We start from the raw sequence: 16,913 nt of genomic DNA on the forward strand, positions 1-16,913 counted from the left end.
GTAAGAAGAAAGTAAAGTGAAATAGCAAGCAGCACTCGAAGAGACTCTATATATGTTATAGAGTGTGGTGGGCAAAACAAAAGGCTGCAAAGACAAGTTAATTAGGAAGAAATAAAGAAAATAAACAACCAAAAAGAGAGCAACAAAGCACAAAGGGAAAGGAAAGTTTTTGTGTTTGAATGTAAAAAGATCACTACCATACACCCCGCACAAATGTTTGTGGCAGAAAAAACATACCAAGTGAAAGAGATTTGACATTGCAAGAGAAGCATATACATATATTAGAGAGAGAAAAATCTAATGGATTGGAATTTTCTTTCGCCGCCCACCACTCACAAGAGAAACAAACAAAGAAAATAACTTATTCATCCCCCACCATTATAGAATCAATACATCCATCAAAGGTATATATATATATATATATATATATATATATATATATATATATATATATATATATATATATATATATATATATATATATATTACTTATTTTAATTTTAAGAATTGGTTTTGTGATAAAAGGATAGACTATGTTTAGAGATTCTGGATTCGAGTCTTACTAGTATTTTTGAACAGAAATATTTGTAATTATTTTTGTAAATGTTATTGAGTCGTAAAGTATCTTATGTCTTATATTTTGGACATCATCCTCTATCTCCTCTAAATTTCTTATATATTTTTTTTTATTATATTGAATTGGATAACTCCATGTGGCCATGTATCATCTAGACAACACTAGCGTTCTGAATTTTATTGGAAAGTAAAAGGGATGGAATAAGATTTTTTGTTGTAACTACGTCAACCGTTAGCCGTCCGATCAAAATGAAGGACTAAGATTGATTCACTTTGTAAAATTGAAATCTGAACTGTTCGATCTTAAATCAACGATCAAAATCGATTACAATGTTAAACTATGTGAAAAAGACCTATTGAAGAGAACTCAAATCCATTAATTTATGGATCATGTTAAACTGTATCCCTGAACCACTTATTAAACATACTAAAACAGAAAATAAAAATATTAATAAAATAACTTTTACACTTTTAAGATATTGAATACACAAATTTTAAGATAAAATTTTCTTATTAATATGATTAATTAGTATTACAAAGACGGCTGTTTAGCATTTTTCTATGTTGGTTTTTTGGTCTTTTCCCTAACCCATTCTGTCCTTTGAAATACCCTTTTTCATTTATTATTCTTGTCCATGTGCATATAAAAACAACTCTTCAAACTATTTTGTTCTTGTTTAAAAAAAAAAAAAACTATTTTGTTCTTTTTTTTCTTTCTTAGTCATCACTCATCATAACATAACCTATATACTAATAGAAAAAACAAAAAATAGAATAGAATAGAATAGAATCATACAAAATTAAACCTAGCTATATATCTACCTCATCTTCTGACATTTGAATCTTTATTTTCACTTCACCATCATATACTATACTATTCTATTCTATTCCTATATATATATATATAAGGCCTTGGAGTTTGTATATAAAACAGAAGCTATAGCAGAGAAAGCATGATACAAGAAGATCAAGGACAGTGTTCTTCTCAAACAATCAATAACTTTGAAACCTATCAAGAACAGTTTCTCCTTCAACAACAAATCATGAGACAACAACAAAACACTTTCTCTTTCCCTTCATCAGCTGATCATCAAGTTTCACCAATCTTTCAGCAACCATGGTCTATGCAACAACTTCATCATCATAATCATCATGTTCATGACCCTTTTGTTATTCCTCAACAACAAACTTCATCATCACCATATGCAAGTTTGTTCAATAGATCAACAAGGGTTCCTTCTCTTCAATTTGCATATGATCATCATCATCATGGTTCTGAACATCTTAGAATCATATCAGATACTCTTCAACATGGATCAGGTGTACCTTTTGGTGGTCTTCATCAAAGTGAACTTGGAAAAATGAGTGCTCAAGAAATCATGGAAGCTAAGGCTCTTGCTGCTTCTAAGAGTCATAGTGAAGCTGAAAGGAGACGCAGAGAGAGAATCAATAATCATCTTGCTAAGCTTCGTAGCTTGTTACCAAGCACAACCAAAGTAAGTAATCAATAATCATCTTGTTAAGCTTCATTAATTGCTCAAAACTTGAAAAGAAAAATCAACTTAATTTTAGTCAGACTTTCTTAACCTTGCGGCTGAATTCTGGATTACCGGAATCCTTTTTCCCTGAGAACCAGAGGATTAACGCCAAAAAAAAAACCTAGCTACAAATTTTCAAGTAATTATAAAAAATATTGTAATTATCAAAGATCTAAGAAATTTAAAATGCATATATCAAAACCAAAGATCTCAACTCAACCAAATATATATAATATAATAGTACTATAAAATAATGAATTTTGTGAGTGTTTTTTCTTAGTGGCGTTTTGAATTCAATATATCTCTTTAGTAGAATATTCTTTATATCTACTATTACTTTTGTGCTATAAACAACAAAATCAAAATCGAATATAACCTTTTAGAAAATGAGGTGCAAAGAGTCTTATTGTTTTGTTTGCTTTTGTTATCATCCTTTTTGGCTTGTTTGTTCTCCTCTTTCTTTTTTCTTTTTTTCTTTTCTTATATTTCTTAATTTCTCATTAATTAATAATTTTTTTTATCAAATAATTTACTAATTAAAATTTTACCTCTTAAAATGAATAAATTAGAGTAGCAGAGTTCGAGAACTCTGGTCGACCTACATTTAACATGCAATGTTACCAACCGAACTATGATATACTATTAATTAATAATAACTTTACTAATGTACTAACTAGTAAATGTATGAGAATCTCTCTCTTCTAGTAATGAATGTAAATGTGTGGTATAGTTCCGAGGAAATAATGATAACTAGGTGGCTAAAGAGAAAAAGTAGAAGTAATACTAAAAAGTGTATTAGTGTTAATGTCGCTTGGTATGATAAAGAGGAACAAAGCAGCATGCAGTTAAAAAGCTTCTTGGCATGAAAATATTGTTGTCTTTGCCGGATAATATGTTGATCAGTCAAACTCAATTGGAGAATGAAAAGAAATAAAGGAACAGACAAAAACTATCACCTTTGTCAGTCATCACAATTCACAAACACACTCTCTCTACTATATGCTGCATGACACTTATTCCACCATTCTAAATATATTCAATAGTACTACGAGTATTTCACATTCATATATCATTATCCATATATTATGTATAACTAGTTATAACCTACCAACCTTTTGTACCAAAAAAATAAAATAACCTACCAACCTTACATATATATGACATCTATTAAAGCATCACAATTAAAATGATTTTAGATCCTCTACATTCAATTGCATTTGTACAGCCATTTTGCAGAAATTTTGGATCTGAATTTCAAAATTATTGTAACAAATTTTTTTATTAATGGAAATACAAGGAGATTAAATAATTTATTCTCTCTTAAACATGATTATTAGTATCTTACGATACATATATCTACATGCATGCAAGATGTATCTTGATTTGATACAAAATTGAATTCATGTTGCATATGTTAACATGACCCTATTTTTATTTAAAAATGTCATATTTTTTCTTTGGTAATGTATAATATATATGATTCTATTCATGATTCGGAAAATAAATCTTCAATTCACTATTGAAATTTCGATTTGACAAGCATGCTCGACTAATATATTCAATAATTCGACCGTGGCTGCAATAGTGTAACTATTTTTATTGTTCACTCGGATTTGGATCTTCTCCTTTGTATTCTTTCATGTTCTACATCCTGTCTTGATCTCAGCCATTTATTTACTTTATTTTCTCTCTCTTTTGTCGTGTGTTTTTACTTTGTGGGTCAATCCATCCTTAGATTAAGAAAATGAGAGAAGATTGTACAAAAATATCAGGAGAGATCGAAATCCGTTATTAGTCTCATTTTCCATTTTTTAAACAAAAATTATCATAAAATAAAATTTGACTATATGATAGAACTTTATTTTTTAATAACTTGACATTCTGTTTTATTTTGGTTATTATAGACAGATAAAGCATCATTACTAGCAGAAGTGATTCAACATGTAAAAGAATTGAAACGTCAAACATCACTAATAGCAGAAACAAGTCCAGTTCCAACTGAATGTGATGAATTAACAGTAGATGCTGCTACAGATGATGATGAAGAATATGGATCAAATTATGGAAACAAATTTATAATAAAAGCTTCACTTTGCTGTGATGATAGATCAGATCTTTTACCTGAACTAATCAAAACATTGAAAGCATTAAGGTTAAGAACACTCAAAGCTGATATAACAACACTTGGTGGACGTGTTAAGAATGTTTTGTTCATTACTGGTGAAGAAGAAGATCATGAATATTGCATTAGTTCAATACAAGAAGCATTGAAAGCTGTTATGGAGAAAAGTGTTGGTGATGATTCTGCTTCTGGAAGTGTTAAGAGACAAAGGACTAATATAATATCAATATCTAATTAATTACAATTAAGTAAATTAGTAAGGTTTAATTAAGGTCTTTATATATTTTATTTAATTAAAGACCTATTATTATTTATTACTCTTATATTAGTATATGGTACTTGGTTATTATATATTTTTGATTTGGAATATTTATATTTTTATCTTTTTTTGGGGGTGGTTTTTTTTTTTCTTTCTTCTTTTTTAAATTTTTATGGTGTGTTGTAACATGTTGTTATGTATATGGTCTCATTGAACATGATGATGAGACAATGAGGTAATGATAATTTGGTGGTTTTTCTTTTTACATGTGTGAGTTCATGCTTTGTTTATTTTTTTGTTTGTTTTCACCACCAGTTTAATCTTGTTGGAGAGTCAGTTTTGACATTAAATGGTTCTAACTCCCTCTTGATCGCAGTTGCGGTGGATTGAATTGTGGTTCCCCTTACTAAATTTAACATCAATCACCACTAAACCAAATAATGATTGGTAGTAGATGTTTTGTTTACATATAACTTTAGTTGAATTCATTTGAGGATGTGGAAAAATAGATCATGCATTCATGTTATAATAACTGACTTGGTGAATGAGTGTAACTTTGATTCCAATGCAAGAATCCTTATATAAAAGTAAGAGTAATTCAGAAGCATCAATGAGTGACTCAAGTTTTCATGTAACTCTCTTTATGTGCATGGTAGCAGAAATGCATGACATTATAATTGTGACCATGGGTGTACACCCGACGTTGTAAGAACTTAGTGTAGTGTATATTTAGTATCACGACGAGTATGTCAGAATCACAGTGTTTCACCATAATTTTGTAGAAGTTATAGAGTGTAAATTTTAAAAAATTACGATGATCGGATCACCGCGATTCTAACATATCCACCGTGATATAAAACATAGAATTAGTCTTATAATATTAAGAAATCAAATTTAAATTTACTTGGACTTTGGACGCAATTGTAAAATAACTATTAGTTAGTGTCACTTTGATTAATAAAAATTTTGACTTTGAAAATTTGATAAAGATAGTAGGCATGCTTCTTGAGTTTTTTTTTCTTTCTTTTTTTAACAACCAAAATAAAATTTTATAAGATAAAAAGGAAAATAGTACAAGTAGTATTAAATCCACGAAAATAACGAAGTACAAGTAGTACTAAAATCATTGCACACCAAAAAAAAACATATATATATAAACCGAACCAAAACACCTCTATATAATAATACAATTCATAGGATTTATAATCCATTCATAAAAATGACATGGAAGACCTAATTTCTTTTCCAAGAACCAACACCGAAACAAGTAATATACTCCACCACTTCCTCCGCTATTGAGGTTTACGAGGAGAAAATATACTCATTTCTAACTTGAAATTTCATTCCAAATTACAAACTGCATGTAAACAATTACTCGGCAAACAAATAACCTTCTGACTCATTAACACCAAAACACCACATATAAGCAATTCACTTCAATTCAAAGAAAAGTCTTAAAAATATAATAAAAGAAAAATGATGTACTCTCTCCGGTCTTATATATAAAAAAAACTTTGCTTTTTAGATTTATTGTAAAAATATAGTCTAAATTCATCAATTTTACAATGAATATAAAAAGTAAAGTATTTCTTATATATATAGGACCGGGGAAAGTATATGCTAATTACTTCATCCGTTCTTAACTTTTAATCCTAATCCAAGTGTCTAAGTCTAAAAGGATGAAAGATTGAGGACGGAGTTCATTTATTAAGAAAGAAAGAGTAAAACTAATACTAATTTATCCTCTTTTGAAGATATTTTCTTGTGAGTGAGAGCAAAACCACTATCTTATGAGGGGATAAAAATATATTATTATAGGGCAATTCTCCCCGTCCTTTCACATGCGTCCATATCTCTAGGTTTCACTATGTATAAATTTCTTCCATTATTTATATTTTTTGGATTTTTTTGGATAATAAGCACACAACACATATATGAAGATAAGGTGAAAAAGGGTGTCCTAGCTAACCTTATGCATTTGCTTGGATAAAAATCTATATGTACATTCGCCAACAAAGAACAAAAAAAATCACCAACAAAGAAAATGATAGTACCAAATTAAGTGGACATGGCTCATAATTAAACCTACCCACTTTTGAGTAAGGTCCAATTGGACCAAGACACAGTTCATTCCATTTTTTTCGAGCTTAATTTTCATGTCCACATGCATATCACTTTTCCTCCTTTTTTTTTATCCTCAAATTTAAAATTAACAATTTATCAAATAACATTTCCTCCTTGTTTCTTTATTTAAACTAAATATAATTTGTTATTTGCAAGGAAAAAAGATGTTGATAGAGATATATAGATATAGAATGAGACGTTCACGTCAATGAATTAAGTTGGTTGGATATATCCGTTTAATTAGGTAAGTGGATTACGTGTAAACAAACAACATTGTCATTACACTAAGTAGTGAGTGCTAAAGAACACAATTCCTTACTTAATATTTTTATAAGGTTTGTTATTTAAAGTGCAAACTCAGTTCACTAATTAAATAGTGAATTGTATTTTCTAAGATTTTATACTCTTCAACACTCGTTGGTTGTCTTGCGAGAGTGGTATTTTGAAAAATTCAAAAGGTACTTGAGAAGCTCATAAGACAAAAAGGAGTTCTCTAATCTTGATGCCATGGATAATGACAGAAGCTTGAAGCATTTAACGCATTATAGAGAGCCCAAACATGATCCATCGTAGTCTCGTGGATGAATGTTGTTGGGCCATATTTGTTGTTAGTCTTCTTGGGTCCATGTCTTTACACTACATGTACCCTCTTTTTTAGGTGTAGTTGAGTTTCAAGGCATAGTTCAAATTATAGTTTATTTTTAGTTATTTCTTTGTTTTATTTAGTTAGTACATCTTGTTCATATACCAATTGAATTATTAGTCATATTCAATAAGAGTGTGACCGTGACATATTGGTCAACTAGTTTGTGTTATTAGGTGTGAAGAGTCCTACGGTATGATTTTCATTCTCAATATCGGGAGTTTGTTAGTAGATAATACTAAAGTTAAATATATGGACCAAAGTATCTGGGCCGACCCGTTTAATCTGCAGTTCATACGAGCTTAAGATCAATATTTGTTTGTCCGTTTATATTTTTGTCCGTGTCAGTTGGACTGTTAAAATTGTAAATATGCTGATTGGCAAATTGTCTATAACCCGTTTTTTTTAATATATAATTAATTACACTTTTTATCACTTATAATTATAATTTGGCATGCAAACCTTTCTTATTAAATATCACTTGTGTTATTTTATGGATTTGAGGTGTGTGGAGGACGAATGACGATAAGATCGAGTTGAGTTTGTTTTTTATTGCATTACTTGCATATGGAATAGTGTGGTATAAAGTAATAAAGTATATATGTGGTTATGTTGGGAGCTAATTTTACCTCCATATGCGACTGAGTTATTTTCCATCTTTGTAGATTTATTAGGGGTTAGAGCCGGTATTAGGATAAGCTTTTGTTTGATATGATGTTTTGTGGTCCATCTGGACGCCTCAAAATTATCTTATTTTTCCCAACAAGACTGTGGATGTTGAGTAATTGTTGGATAGGATTCAATTACCTTCTTGAAAATGGTTTTATGTTAAGAGTTTTGGCAATCTTTGCTCCCATTATGAGTGGGTGATGAGCCCGTCCTTTGTTGGTGCAAGTAGAATTTTGTGTAGTTGGCATACCTTGATGTCTCTTTGTGTGATATTGGTGGCAATCTGTCCTTTGGAACCCCTTGCCTCTGAAGGGGTGCCTCTAGGATATTAGTTCGAGATTGGTTGCTTTGTTTTGTACTAATAGCCTTGAGTTGAGTTGCTTTATAGCCATGGTCATCATTTTTTATTTGTTGTTTTGCTTTCCTTCCTAGCGACAATTTATTTTTTATTTTTTTAGAGTATCTCTAATATTCGTTGTACTTTGGCCTTTAAAAAGAAAAACTTACATAGAGAAGATAGATAAACTCATAAAAATGTCACATACTATTTTTGTATTTATTATTTACTGATCATATGCTATAAATAAAATTACTAATAATAATAGTTTTTTTAGCTTTATAAAAAGAAGAATTTTTATAATTTCAATTTTTTAAAAAAAATAATAGTTTTTTTAGCTTTATAAAAGAAGAATTTGTGTAATAATACATAGGTCAACCGTTTAACCCGTGAATTAACGCCCACGTGCTCAAACCTATATATTATAACTCATTTTTACTTGTTTAAAAATTAGTCTTGTCCGTTTAATATGTGGATTTTTAGAAAGAAAAAAAAAACTATTTTTAGAAAAATAAAATAAAATAATTTTTTAGAAAGCAATGTTAATGTTTTACGCTGGGGTATTTCAGGAATTTGGTCGTTGAAATTTTTTTTTTGACTAAAAAGATAACGATATTCATTCATTCCAATAATTGATATAGTACATCAGATGCAAATACAAATTCAACATCGCTAAAAACAAAAAGGATGAATCTGCGAACAAACTCACAGCATCCGTGTTAATAGCATACAACGGCAAAATGCCTACAAATAATAATATGATAAAACTAAAGTCACCGAAATATCCATGCTTCCGGATCTGCAACGTTGATGCCCAAATCATTGATTGAATCTGCAATTGATTGAAGATGATCTTTCAAATATGAACTAAACGAACACCGTAACAAGACGGAGAATTCAACAACGTCGTACCAAGACGACGATCAACACAAACGCCGCACTCAGACGACGATATCACACAAATAAAAAAGAAAAACAACTAAAAAACTTAATCTATGTGAAAAATCACTTATTTAGATTGAAAACAACAAGAAAAAAGGTGAAGAGGGGTGATTTTAGGCCAAATATGACCTAAAATCACCCCTAACTAGTAGAGGAAGAAGAAACTCAGAGAAAAAAAAATAGGGCCGGCTACGATTTGGTCTATTTAACTACTTGGTCGTTGAAATTTAAAAACACTATAAAAAGCATTAGGTCTCTCTCTGCCGCGGTTGCGCTCTCTCCGCCGCCGTCTCTCTCCGTCGTGTCCTCCACTCCCTCTGCTGCATTTCAGACTCCCATCTACCGGTTTCCGTCTTTCTTCCCACCGGTAAGTCACACCACAATTCACTAAGCTGCCATTCGTGTATCTTCTAAGTGAACGAATTCCACTGAACTTCAAAGTTCTACTGAATTCTGCTATGCAAAATTTTTCTGTATTTTCTATTGTGGTTACTTAAATTTTCAATTTTGGAATTATTTTAGTTTTTCACATTAGTTGCATGTTGATTCTATTTCATTTCATGGCTATGAGTTTTTTTTTTTTTGTAAGGTTCTAATTCAATTGTTAAGGTATAGGATCATGATTGTTCAATTACTAATTTTTTTTTTCTTTTTCTTTTCAAGTTCAATAATTTACTGGATTTCACTAACTGTAGATAATCCGCGTCCGCTTCCTATAGCTACATTGGATTGGATTCATATATTTCAAGGAGTGTTTGGTTTAATTGGTACTTCTTGATATCCGGTGAGTTTAACTCAGTTGGCAGGAACGTTGTATTATTTATATATGCAGGGGTGGGGTTTGATGTCATCCCGCTTATCTACTTTAAGGGTGGAATTTCTAGCCACTAGGCTATTTGACAAAAAAAAAATTGGTACTTCTTGATAATTTTCACAAACATTGTTATAGATAACTTGATACCAATTCTGTCAAAAAAAAAAAAAACTTGATACCAATTAGGTGTTTTATGAACATAAAGGAAAAAAAATGAATGTTAATTCATTCACATTGTCACACTAGATTCATCTAAGGCACTTTATATAAAAAAGATTTATCATAGGCAATTGGTAGTATCCAAAATCATTTAGACTCCGTTTTGCCCTTCAGTTATGCTTCTATTAGTGCAGTGAATTACAATTCAAAAATGTATGAGGCTGTGATTCGAGAGTGAGGTACACTTTAGATTGATTACAAGTATATTCACCGGTGTATGTATTTCATATGTTTGTTTACACAGCAATATTACTAGTACGGGTGGAACTTAACTTGAATGGTTTAAGCAAGATATTGAGTTTGAGCCTCGTGGATAGAAATTTTTTAGTGGTCTTGATGCAGTAAGTAAGTGTTGTCAACATCAAGATCTTGACTAAGATCCGTGGGGGGTAGCAATTTCGCAACATGTAAGATCACAACTAAGAGCGTAAGATCCTACTCAAGTAATTACGTAGGATTGAGAGGGGGGATGGCAAGATCGCAAATCTTATGATCGTAACTATAGTTTCTGTGACGTATTTTATTTTATCTATAGTATAGATTAAGCAGATTGCTTTAATGGGATTTGAACCATGTTCGTGAACTTCTATTGAGTGTTTTTATATTAGAGATATTCTTTTCCCACCCTATGGTTCTTAAAAACTGCTCCTCTCTGGATTTACCCAACTGGACGAAGAAAAAACAATGTTTTTCCAGATTTACCCATGCGGACGTGAGAAAAATTGCTAAATCCTGAGAGGTGTGATTTTCAAAAAATGAGTGGGTGGTAAAACTAGCTCTCATATTATTATGAATTTTCACCACATGTTTTAGTTATTGGGCCAAGCCCATTTAGAAGTAACCCTGATTTTTTTTCCCTCTTGTTTGTGTTAGTCGTCTTCTTTTCTTGTCTGGTGTGCTGGGTTCAATTGCGTAGGGGTTTGCATATATTTTAACTTTGACAGCTACTACCAAGTAGAGTATGTATTTTGTTTTTTTATCTTCGATGTTATAAATTTATGTGAAAGTCTCAAATTGAGTTGTACAGTTGCACTATGTTTTATAGAGGGTTTAGGTTGGATTAGGGAGAACAGAATGAAGAAACTTATTTGTATATCAAATTAATCAAATATAACTCAGTTACATATGTTATATTTTATCTGATTCTTCTCTTCCTGTGTGTTGTGTGCAGGAATGGAAATCAATTTGGGGAAACTTGCATTTGATATTGATTTTCATCCATCTGATAATCTTGTTGCTACAGGACTCATAGATGGTGACCTTCACTTGTAAGTTTCTCTCTAGTTACTCTTCCATAAAGCAACATTATTATTGTTACTGTTACTGTTGCTGCTGCTGCTGCTGCTGCTGCATTTATAGTAATTATTATTGTTAATTATGTGTCTTGCAGATACCGTTATAGCTCTGATAACGACCCGGTAAGGTATACATTCTCAACTCAGTTTTTAAAATAAAAAAATGGATACTAACTCATTAGTATTGGCTTTACGTTTTTTCCCAAAAAAAATTCCATTACTATACTAATATGTTAGCTGATGCTTGTAATTCAAACATTGCAATTATTATTCCAGGGTATTGGAAATTCATGCTCACACCGAGTCTTGCAGAGCTGCTCGATTCATCAATGGTGGACGTGGTAAAGAACTGTGTAACTTTTGGTCCTTGTTTTCTTTTATATTTTATAATTGTTCTGGGTATGTTATTGCTGATTGCTGATTTCATTCGAATGATTTGGACTTTGAATGTTTATTTTAGCGTTGTTGACGGGTTCTCCCGATTGCTCGATACTGGCTACAGACGTGGAAACTGGATCTACCATTGCCCGAATTGATAATGCCCATGAGTGAGTAGATTTGCTGCTATGACTTGTTTGTCATGATTTGGCTTATAGAGTTACATGTGCTGATACCTTTGTTATTTCTGTGGTTTTTGCTTTTGATGCAGGGCTGCAGTCAATAAATTGATAAACTTGACTGAGTCAACCGTCGCTTCAGGAGATGATGAAGGTTGTATTAAGGTAACTTGTTAATATCATCTGACATTTGTAGCATTTGCTTTGCTTTGAATTCCAGATTATGTTGTTGAGTGCATTGATACATTTGACATAGATATTCATTCACTTTTAAACAATAAGCTCTACTCCCTATTTTAATTTTCAACCTTCATAACCTTGCTCAACTATTAAATTAATTATGGAAATGATCGTACAATCGTTGTTTTCTCAGTTCTTTTCATTTAGTGTTTACATCTTGTAGGTTTGGGATATCAGAGAACGTTCTTGTTGCAATTCATTTGAAGCCCATGAGGACTACATTTCAGACATTACTTTTGCATCTGATGCGATGAAACTATTAGCCACGAGGTAGCAAATTCAATAACTTCTTCACCTACCTGAAATTATGAATGGATATCAAGAAAAGAAAAATCACCCTAGTCGGAAGTGATTGTAAACATGTTTTTCAAATTTTTGGTGAAGAAGATGCTATATTGGTTTGTAGTTGCAAAATCTTATTGTTGGTTTACCCATACATAGTCAGAGTTTGCATTAAAAAGAAACAGTACCAGCAAGATAATCATACATGCTAGCTTTAAACTTAAAGTTATTTTAGAAACTATTTTACCATGTTTCTTTGATACTAAGAATTTAAAGAATAACTTATTGCAGCTGATAGTAACTGCTGTAAAAGTAAGATTATGTAATAGTGGTTGTCATTAGCTGGATGCTGGTCCAATCAAGAAGTTATTAGTATAAGCTAATGCGGTACTGCAAATTATTTTTTTATTGTATATTTGAACAATTAAGTAATTACTAATTAGTATTAACATGTCCAAAGGTAGGGATCCATCTTTTTTTATCTTAGCAATTACTTAAGTCCAACATATCCTAGCTATACCTTATTCTTTGACAGTTATCCCCCCCCCCCCCCCCCCCCTTTAGTGACCTTAGAACGGACAAATGCTTCAGCTGTTTTCACATGTTTAACATTGACTTTTTCTTGTAAAGTCAAATTACTAGAAAATGAAGAGGGACAATTATGTAAATCATTTAGTTGGTTTGCATTTTTCGTATCACCTTGGGGGGACTGCAATTTGCAAAATGTTACTAATCTGATGCTTGTTGTTTATCTTACGTTTTAGCTTTAAACTTCGTACATAGTATGCATCACTGTCAACAGTTCCTTGCAATATGCTTCATGAATAACTAATTAACTATATGATTTTCAAATTCTACTTTCTCTGATTTATCTGCGTTTTCTAAATTATTATTTTTCTTAATTTCCTTTTGTTATTAAGTGGAGACGGGACTCTTTCTGTTTGTAATCTTCGACGGAATAAAGTAAGTTGCATATCTGGTTTTCTGGTTCCTTTTGAAACATAAACTAACAGGTCCAGGCCCTATCTGAATTTTGAAACACCTTTTTCCTGGTTTACTAACAGGTCCAAGCCCAATCTGAATTTTCTGAAGACGAGCTATTGTCTGTTGTTCTAATGAAGGTATCATTGTCATTGTGTGTGTGATTTTGCTGAGAGTTTTTATGGTTTCTTAGGAATGTTGAAAAATATGTTACTATGGAAAAGAACTGTTAGGCTATGTTTAGGTGGGGAGGATTTTGAGGGGTTGAGTCTATATATTGTTTCTATTTTTGCTTTAACCCTTCGGCGCAGAATTGTTCCAGGCAAAAAACGAACCCCGGTTATCCTGAACAATTCGTCCTTAACTGAACATCATTAACCACTAGGTTATATTTTTTGTATATATTTGAGATTCTGTTTTGAAAGAATAACTTAATAGAATATCATATAACATTTGAATCAAACTTAATTTATTCTTGGAAACATTTTATAGTTTCCTTAATTTAGAAAATACAAATAAGCCCTCCTCTCCCTCCAAAACTCTCCATCCTAGCATACCCTTAAGGAACTCCATTTATGACATGCTTTGTGTTTTGTTCTTGCTTAATGTTAAAAGTACTAAATGTCATTCTGTCTATATTTTTAATTTAAAAAATGTCACATTTTTATTTAATGAATTGTCACCTGAGTTTTGTATAACTATTGTTTTTCTTTGTTCTCTATACAACACTTTGGAGAAAAATAACTAATACAAGGCGATATTTTTGAAATTAAAAGCGAAAATAAGAAATGAAAACAGAAAATATTTTACATACATAACCTGTCATAATTATAACTTTATTTTCTATTTCTACTGTCGCTCAAAGTACTTCATACTTTTGCCCCATACCTCAATATTAAAGCTGTTTTTAATACTAAAAAGCAACTTTTAGTTATTTTACTGCATGACCAACCATGAAATTTGTCCATGTATTTATTTGTTTCCTTTGTGCTGAATGGTACACTGTGTTTGGCACAAGAGTCCTCTATTAAAACATACACGTCTAATATTCTCGCTTTTGGCTGGGAGATCAGAATGGTAGGAAAGTTGTTTGCGGATCACAAACTGGAATCCTGCTATTGTATTCATGGGGATGCTTCAAGGATTGCAGGTACATTGTGTGGATTATGTCATTATTACATGATGGAAATAATTTTATTTGTATGACGTAAAGACATCAGTTGGATGTTCTCTTTCTATCATATCAATTCTATCCTTTTAACTGATATGTTCATACTGACGGTGTTTAAATTCCAGTGATCGATTTGTGGATCTCTCTTCAAATTCTATTGATGCCATCTTAAAGGTTAGTGGATAGCATAACATGACTATCTCAGTATCAGTATGTTTTTTTTACCAACATAGGTCTTTTAATAATTATTTTTTTATTATTTTCTTAGCTTGATGAAGATAGGATTATCACTGGATCAGAGAATGGGATGATCAAGTGAGTCTTTAGCAGTTTTAGAGCATTGTACCTCTAGTTTGAATCTTTTTTCAATCTTTTATTTCATTTCATTTATATACACTCTTTTTATGTTCAGCTTGGTTGGGATATTGCCGAACAGAATCATTCAGCCTATTGCAGAGCACTCCGAATATCCTGTCGAATGTCTTGGTAACATACTCTTGCTCTTTTCTCAAAATTTGATGTGGCTGTTTTGGTCCAAGGGCGGAACCTATTGTTCCGAACCTCAATTTTTCAACATTTGTTTTGTATTTTTTATGCTTGCAGTTCATTTTCTGTAGTTAGGTGATGTTGGGCGTTCATCTAAGATTTTTACTATGTTTAGTTTCATTATTGTTTGTGGCTTCCAGTAAGTTTGACTTATGGTTTCCTTTGGTCATGTAGCATTCTCTCATGATAGAAAGTTTCTCGGAAGTATTGCACATGATCAAATGTTAAAGGTACTTTTCAACATTTATACCAGACACTCACTTCATGTAGCATTCTCTCATTATAGGAATTGATTCGCTGCTTTGGTTTTTGCAACATTTTTCATTTGTGCAGCTATGGGACTTGGACAATATACTGCAAGGTTCAACAAGCACAGCAAGAAGTGAAACTGGTGTGATTGACAACGAGGTCGACAGTGACGACGATGATGAGATGGATGTAGATAACAATCATTCTAAGTCTTCTAAAGGTAGGATATGATTAGCACAGATAAATGTAAATGCTACATCTTGCTTGTTGCTAAACAGTAAACACGTGGTATCTATGGTTATTGGAAGGCTATGTGCATGCTGTAATTCAGTTTTTGTTGATATACCTTTGCAGGGAACAAGAGAAAGAATGCAAATAACGGGCATGCTGTAGGTGATTCAAACAACTTCTTTGCAGATTTATAGGAGATTTTGGCTACAACTTTTCCATAAGCATCACAAATATTTGCCATAAACACAACCTTTTCAAACAGTTTTGATAATCAGACTTAATTTTTTATTTATTTACATTTTGTTTTCCAATAGTAATGATCATATGTTCTTTGTTTTTAAAGATTTCTGAAAGATATTTAGTCACTGAAAAGAGTATCAAAATTGCATAAAAGTTGATTTAAATATCCATATTAAGTGTATATTTGACCAAACTCTTTGAATTTAAATCAATATGATTTCAAGAATAATGCATTCATAAATTAACTGTTCTTTTAAAAGCGGTCAGGAAAGGGACCCTTCATAAGTAATTTTTAGGCAAATTGCTAATATTAGTTCCACCTGGCTATTGTGTATATGTTCAATCATATTATACATTTTTATTGCATAATGTTGATGTAATTGTAAATAAAAATCAATGAGTACATGCTAGGATCATGCCTTAAAATTTCAATACGATGAAGAAGACATGAGACCTACATCCAAACCAACTGTGATAGAAAAACATTTGCTCTCCAATTCCCTTTATAAGAACATGTATTCCATTCCATGCATCAGCTAAACAACTAAAATATATGCAATAGAAACGGTAACGAAAGCAAATTTTAAAAGTATAGGTTGCAATTTAAACACATAAACGTACTTTTAAACTAAAAAACTAAAACCATGGCTATAAAAAAAAAACTCAAACTATGTGATGAAATAGAAACAATAATTAATACTAAAGTGTAAAATTGGATTTAAGCACAGTTGGAAATTGGAATTCTATTGAAATTTTTGAATTTTCCTACAATAAAAGAAAAACCACCGTAATATTATACATTTGTTTGGATAGAAATCTAGGTTGCTAAACTACTGGGTATGGTCTAGTGGTGAGAATTTTGAGTAGTATTCACGAGG

The 16,913-nt window shown here is 31.3% G+C and overlaps 2 protein-coding genes across 6 annotated transcripts; both read left to right on the forward strand.

The window, feature by feature from the left end:
• Positions 1–1,334: 1,334 nt before the first annotated feature.
• Positions 1,335–4,762, forward strand: LOC123920144 (transcription factor bHLH30). Its single transcript, XM_045972304.1, has 2 exons — positions 1,335–2,072; positions 4,019–4,762. The coding sequence occupies exons 1-2, from the start codon at positions 1,530–1,532 to the stop codon at positions 4,472–4,474; spliced, it is 999 nt and encodes a 332-aa protein (XP_045828260.1). The 5' UTR covers positions 1,335–1,529; the 3' UTR covers positions 4,475–4,762.
• A 4,651-nt stretch (positions 4,763–9,413) lies between these two features.
• On the forward strand, positions 9,414–16,261 carry LOC123920151 (WD repeat-containing protein 55-like). 5 transcript variants are annotated; one of them, XM_045972320.1, is made up of 17 exons: positions 9,414–9,577; positions 9,906–9,994; positions 11,415–11,511; positions 11,634–11,666; positions 11,815–11,879; positions 11,999–12,086; positions 12,188–12,260; positions 12,499–12,605; positions 13,538–13,580; positions 13,682–13,738; positions 14,672–14,748; positions 14,895–14,943; positions 15,038–15,084; positions 15,182–15,255; positions 15,490–15,545; positions 15,649–15,784; positions 15,919–16,261. In XM_045972320.1, exons 3-17 carry the CDS (start codon positions 11,417–11,419, stop codon positions 15,987–15,989), a joined length of 1,071 nt encoding a protein of 356 aa, XP_045828276.1. In that variant the 5' UTR covers positions 9,414–9,577; positions 9,906–9,994; positions 11,415–11,416; the 3' UTR covers positions 15,990–16,261. The 5 variants fall into 5 exon arrangements, with proteins under 5 accessions (XP_045828276.1, XP_045828294.1, XP_045828287.1 ...); XM_045972331.1 differs by having other exon boundaries at positions 9,428–9,577; positions 9,874–9,994; XM_045972345.1 differs by having other exon boundaries at positions 9,428–9,577; positions 11,634–11,661.
• Positions 16,262–16,913: the final 652 nt, after the last annotated feature.

This window comes from Trifolium pratense, linkage group LG1 (assembly GCF_020283565.1).
Source record: "Trifolium pratense cultivar HEN17-A07 linkage group LG1, ARS_RC_1.1, whole genome shotgun sequence".
NCBI classification, from domain to species: domain Eukaryota; kingdom Viridiplantae; phylum Streptophyta; class Magnoliopsida; order Fabales; family Fabaceae; genus Trifolium; species Trifolium pratense.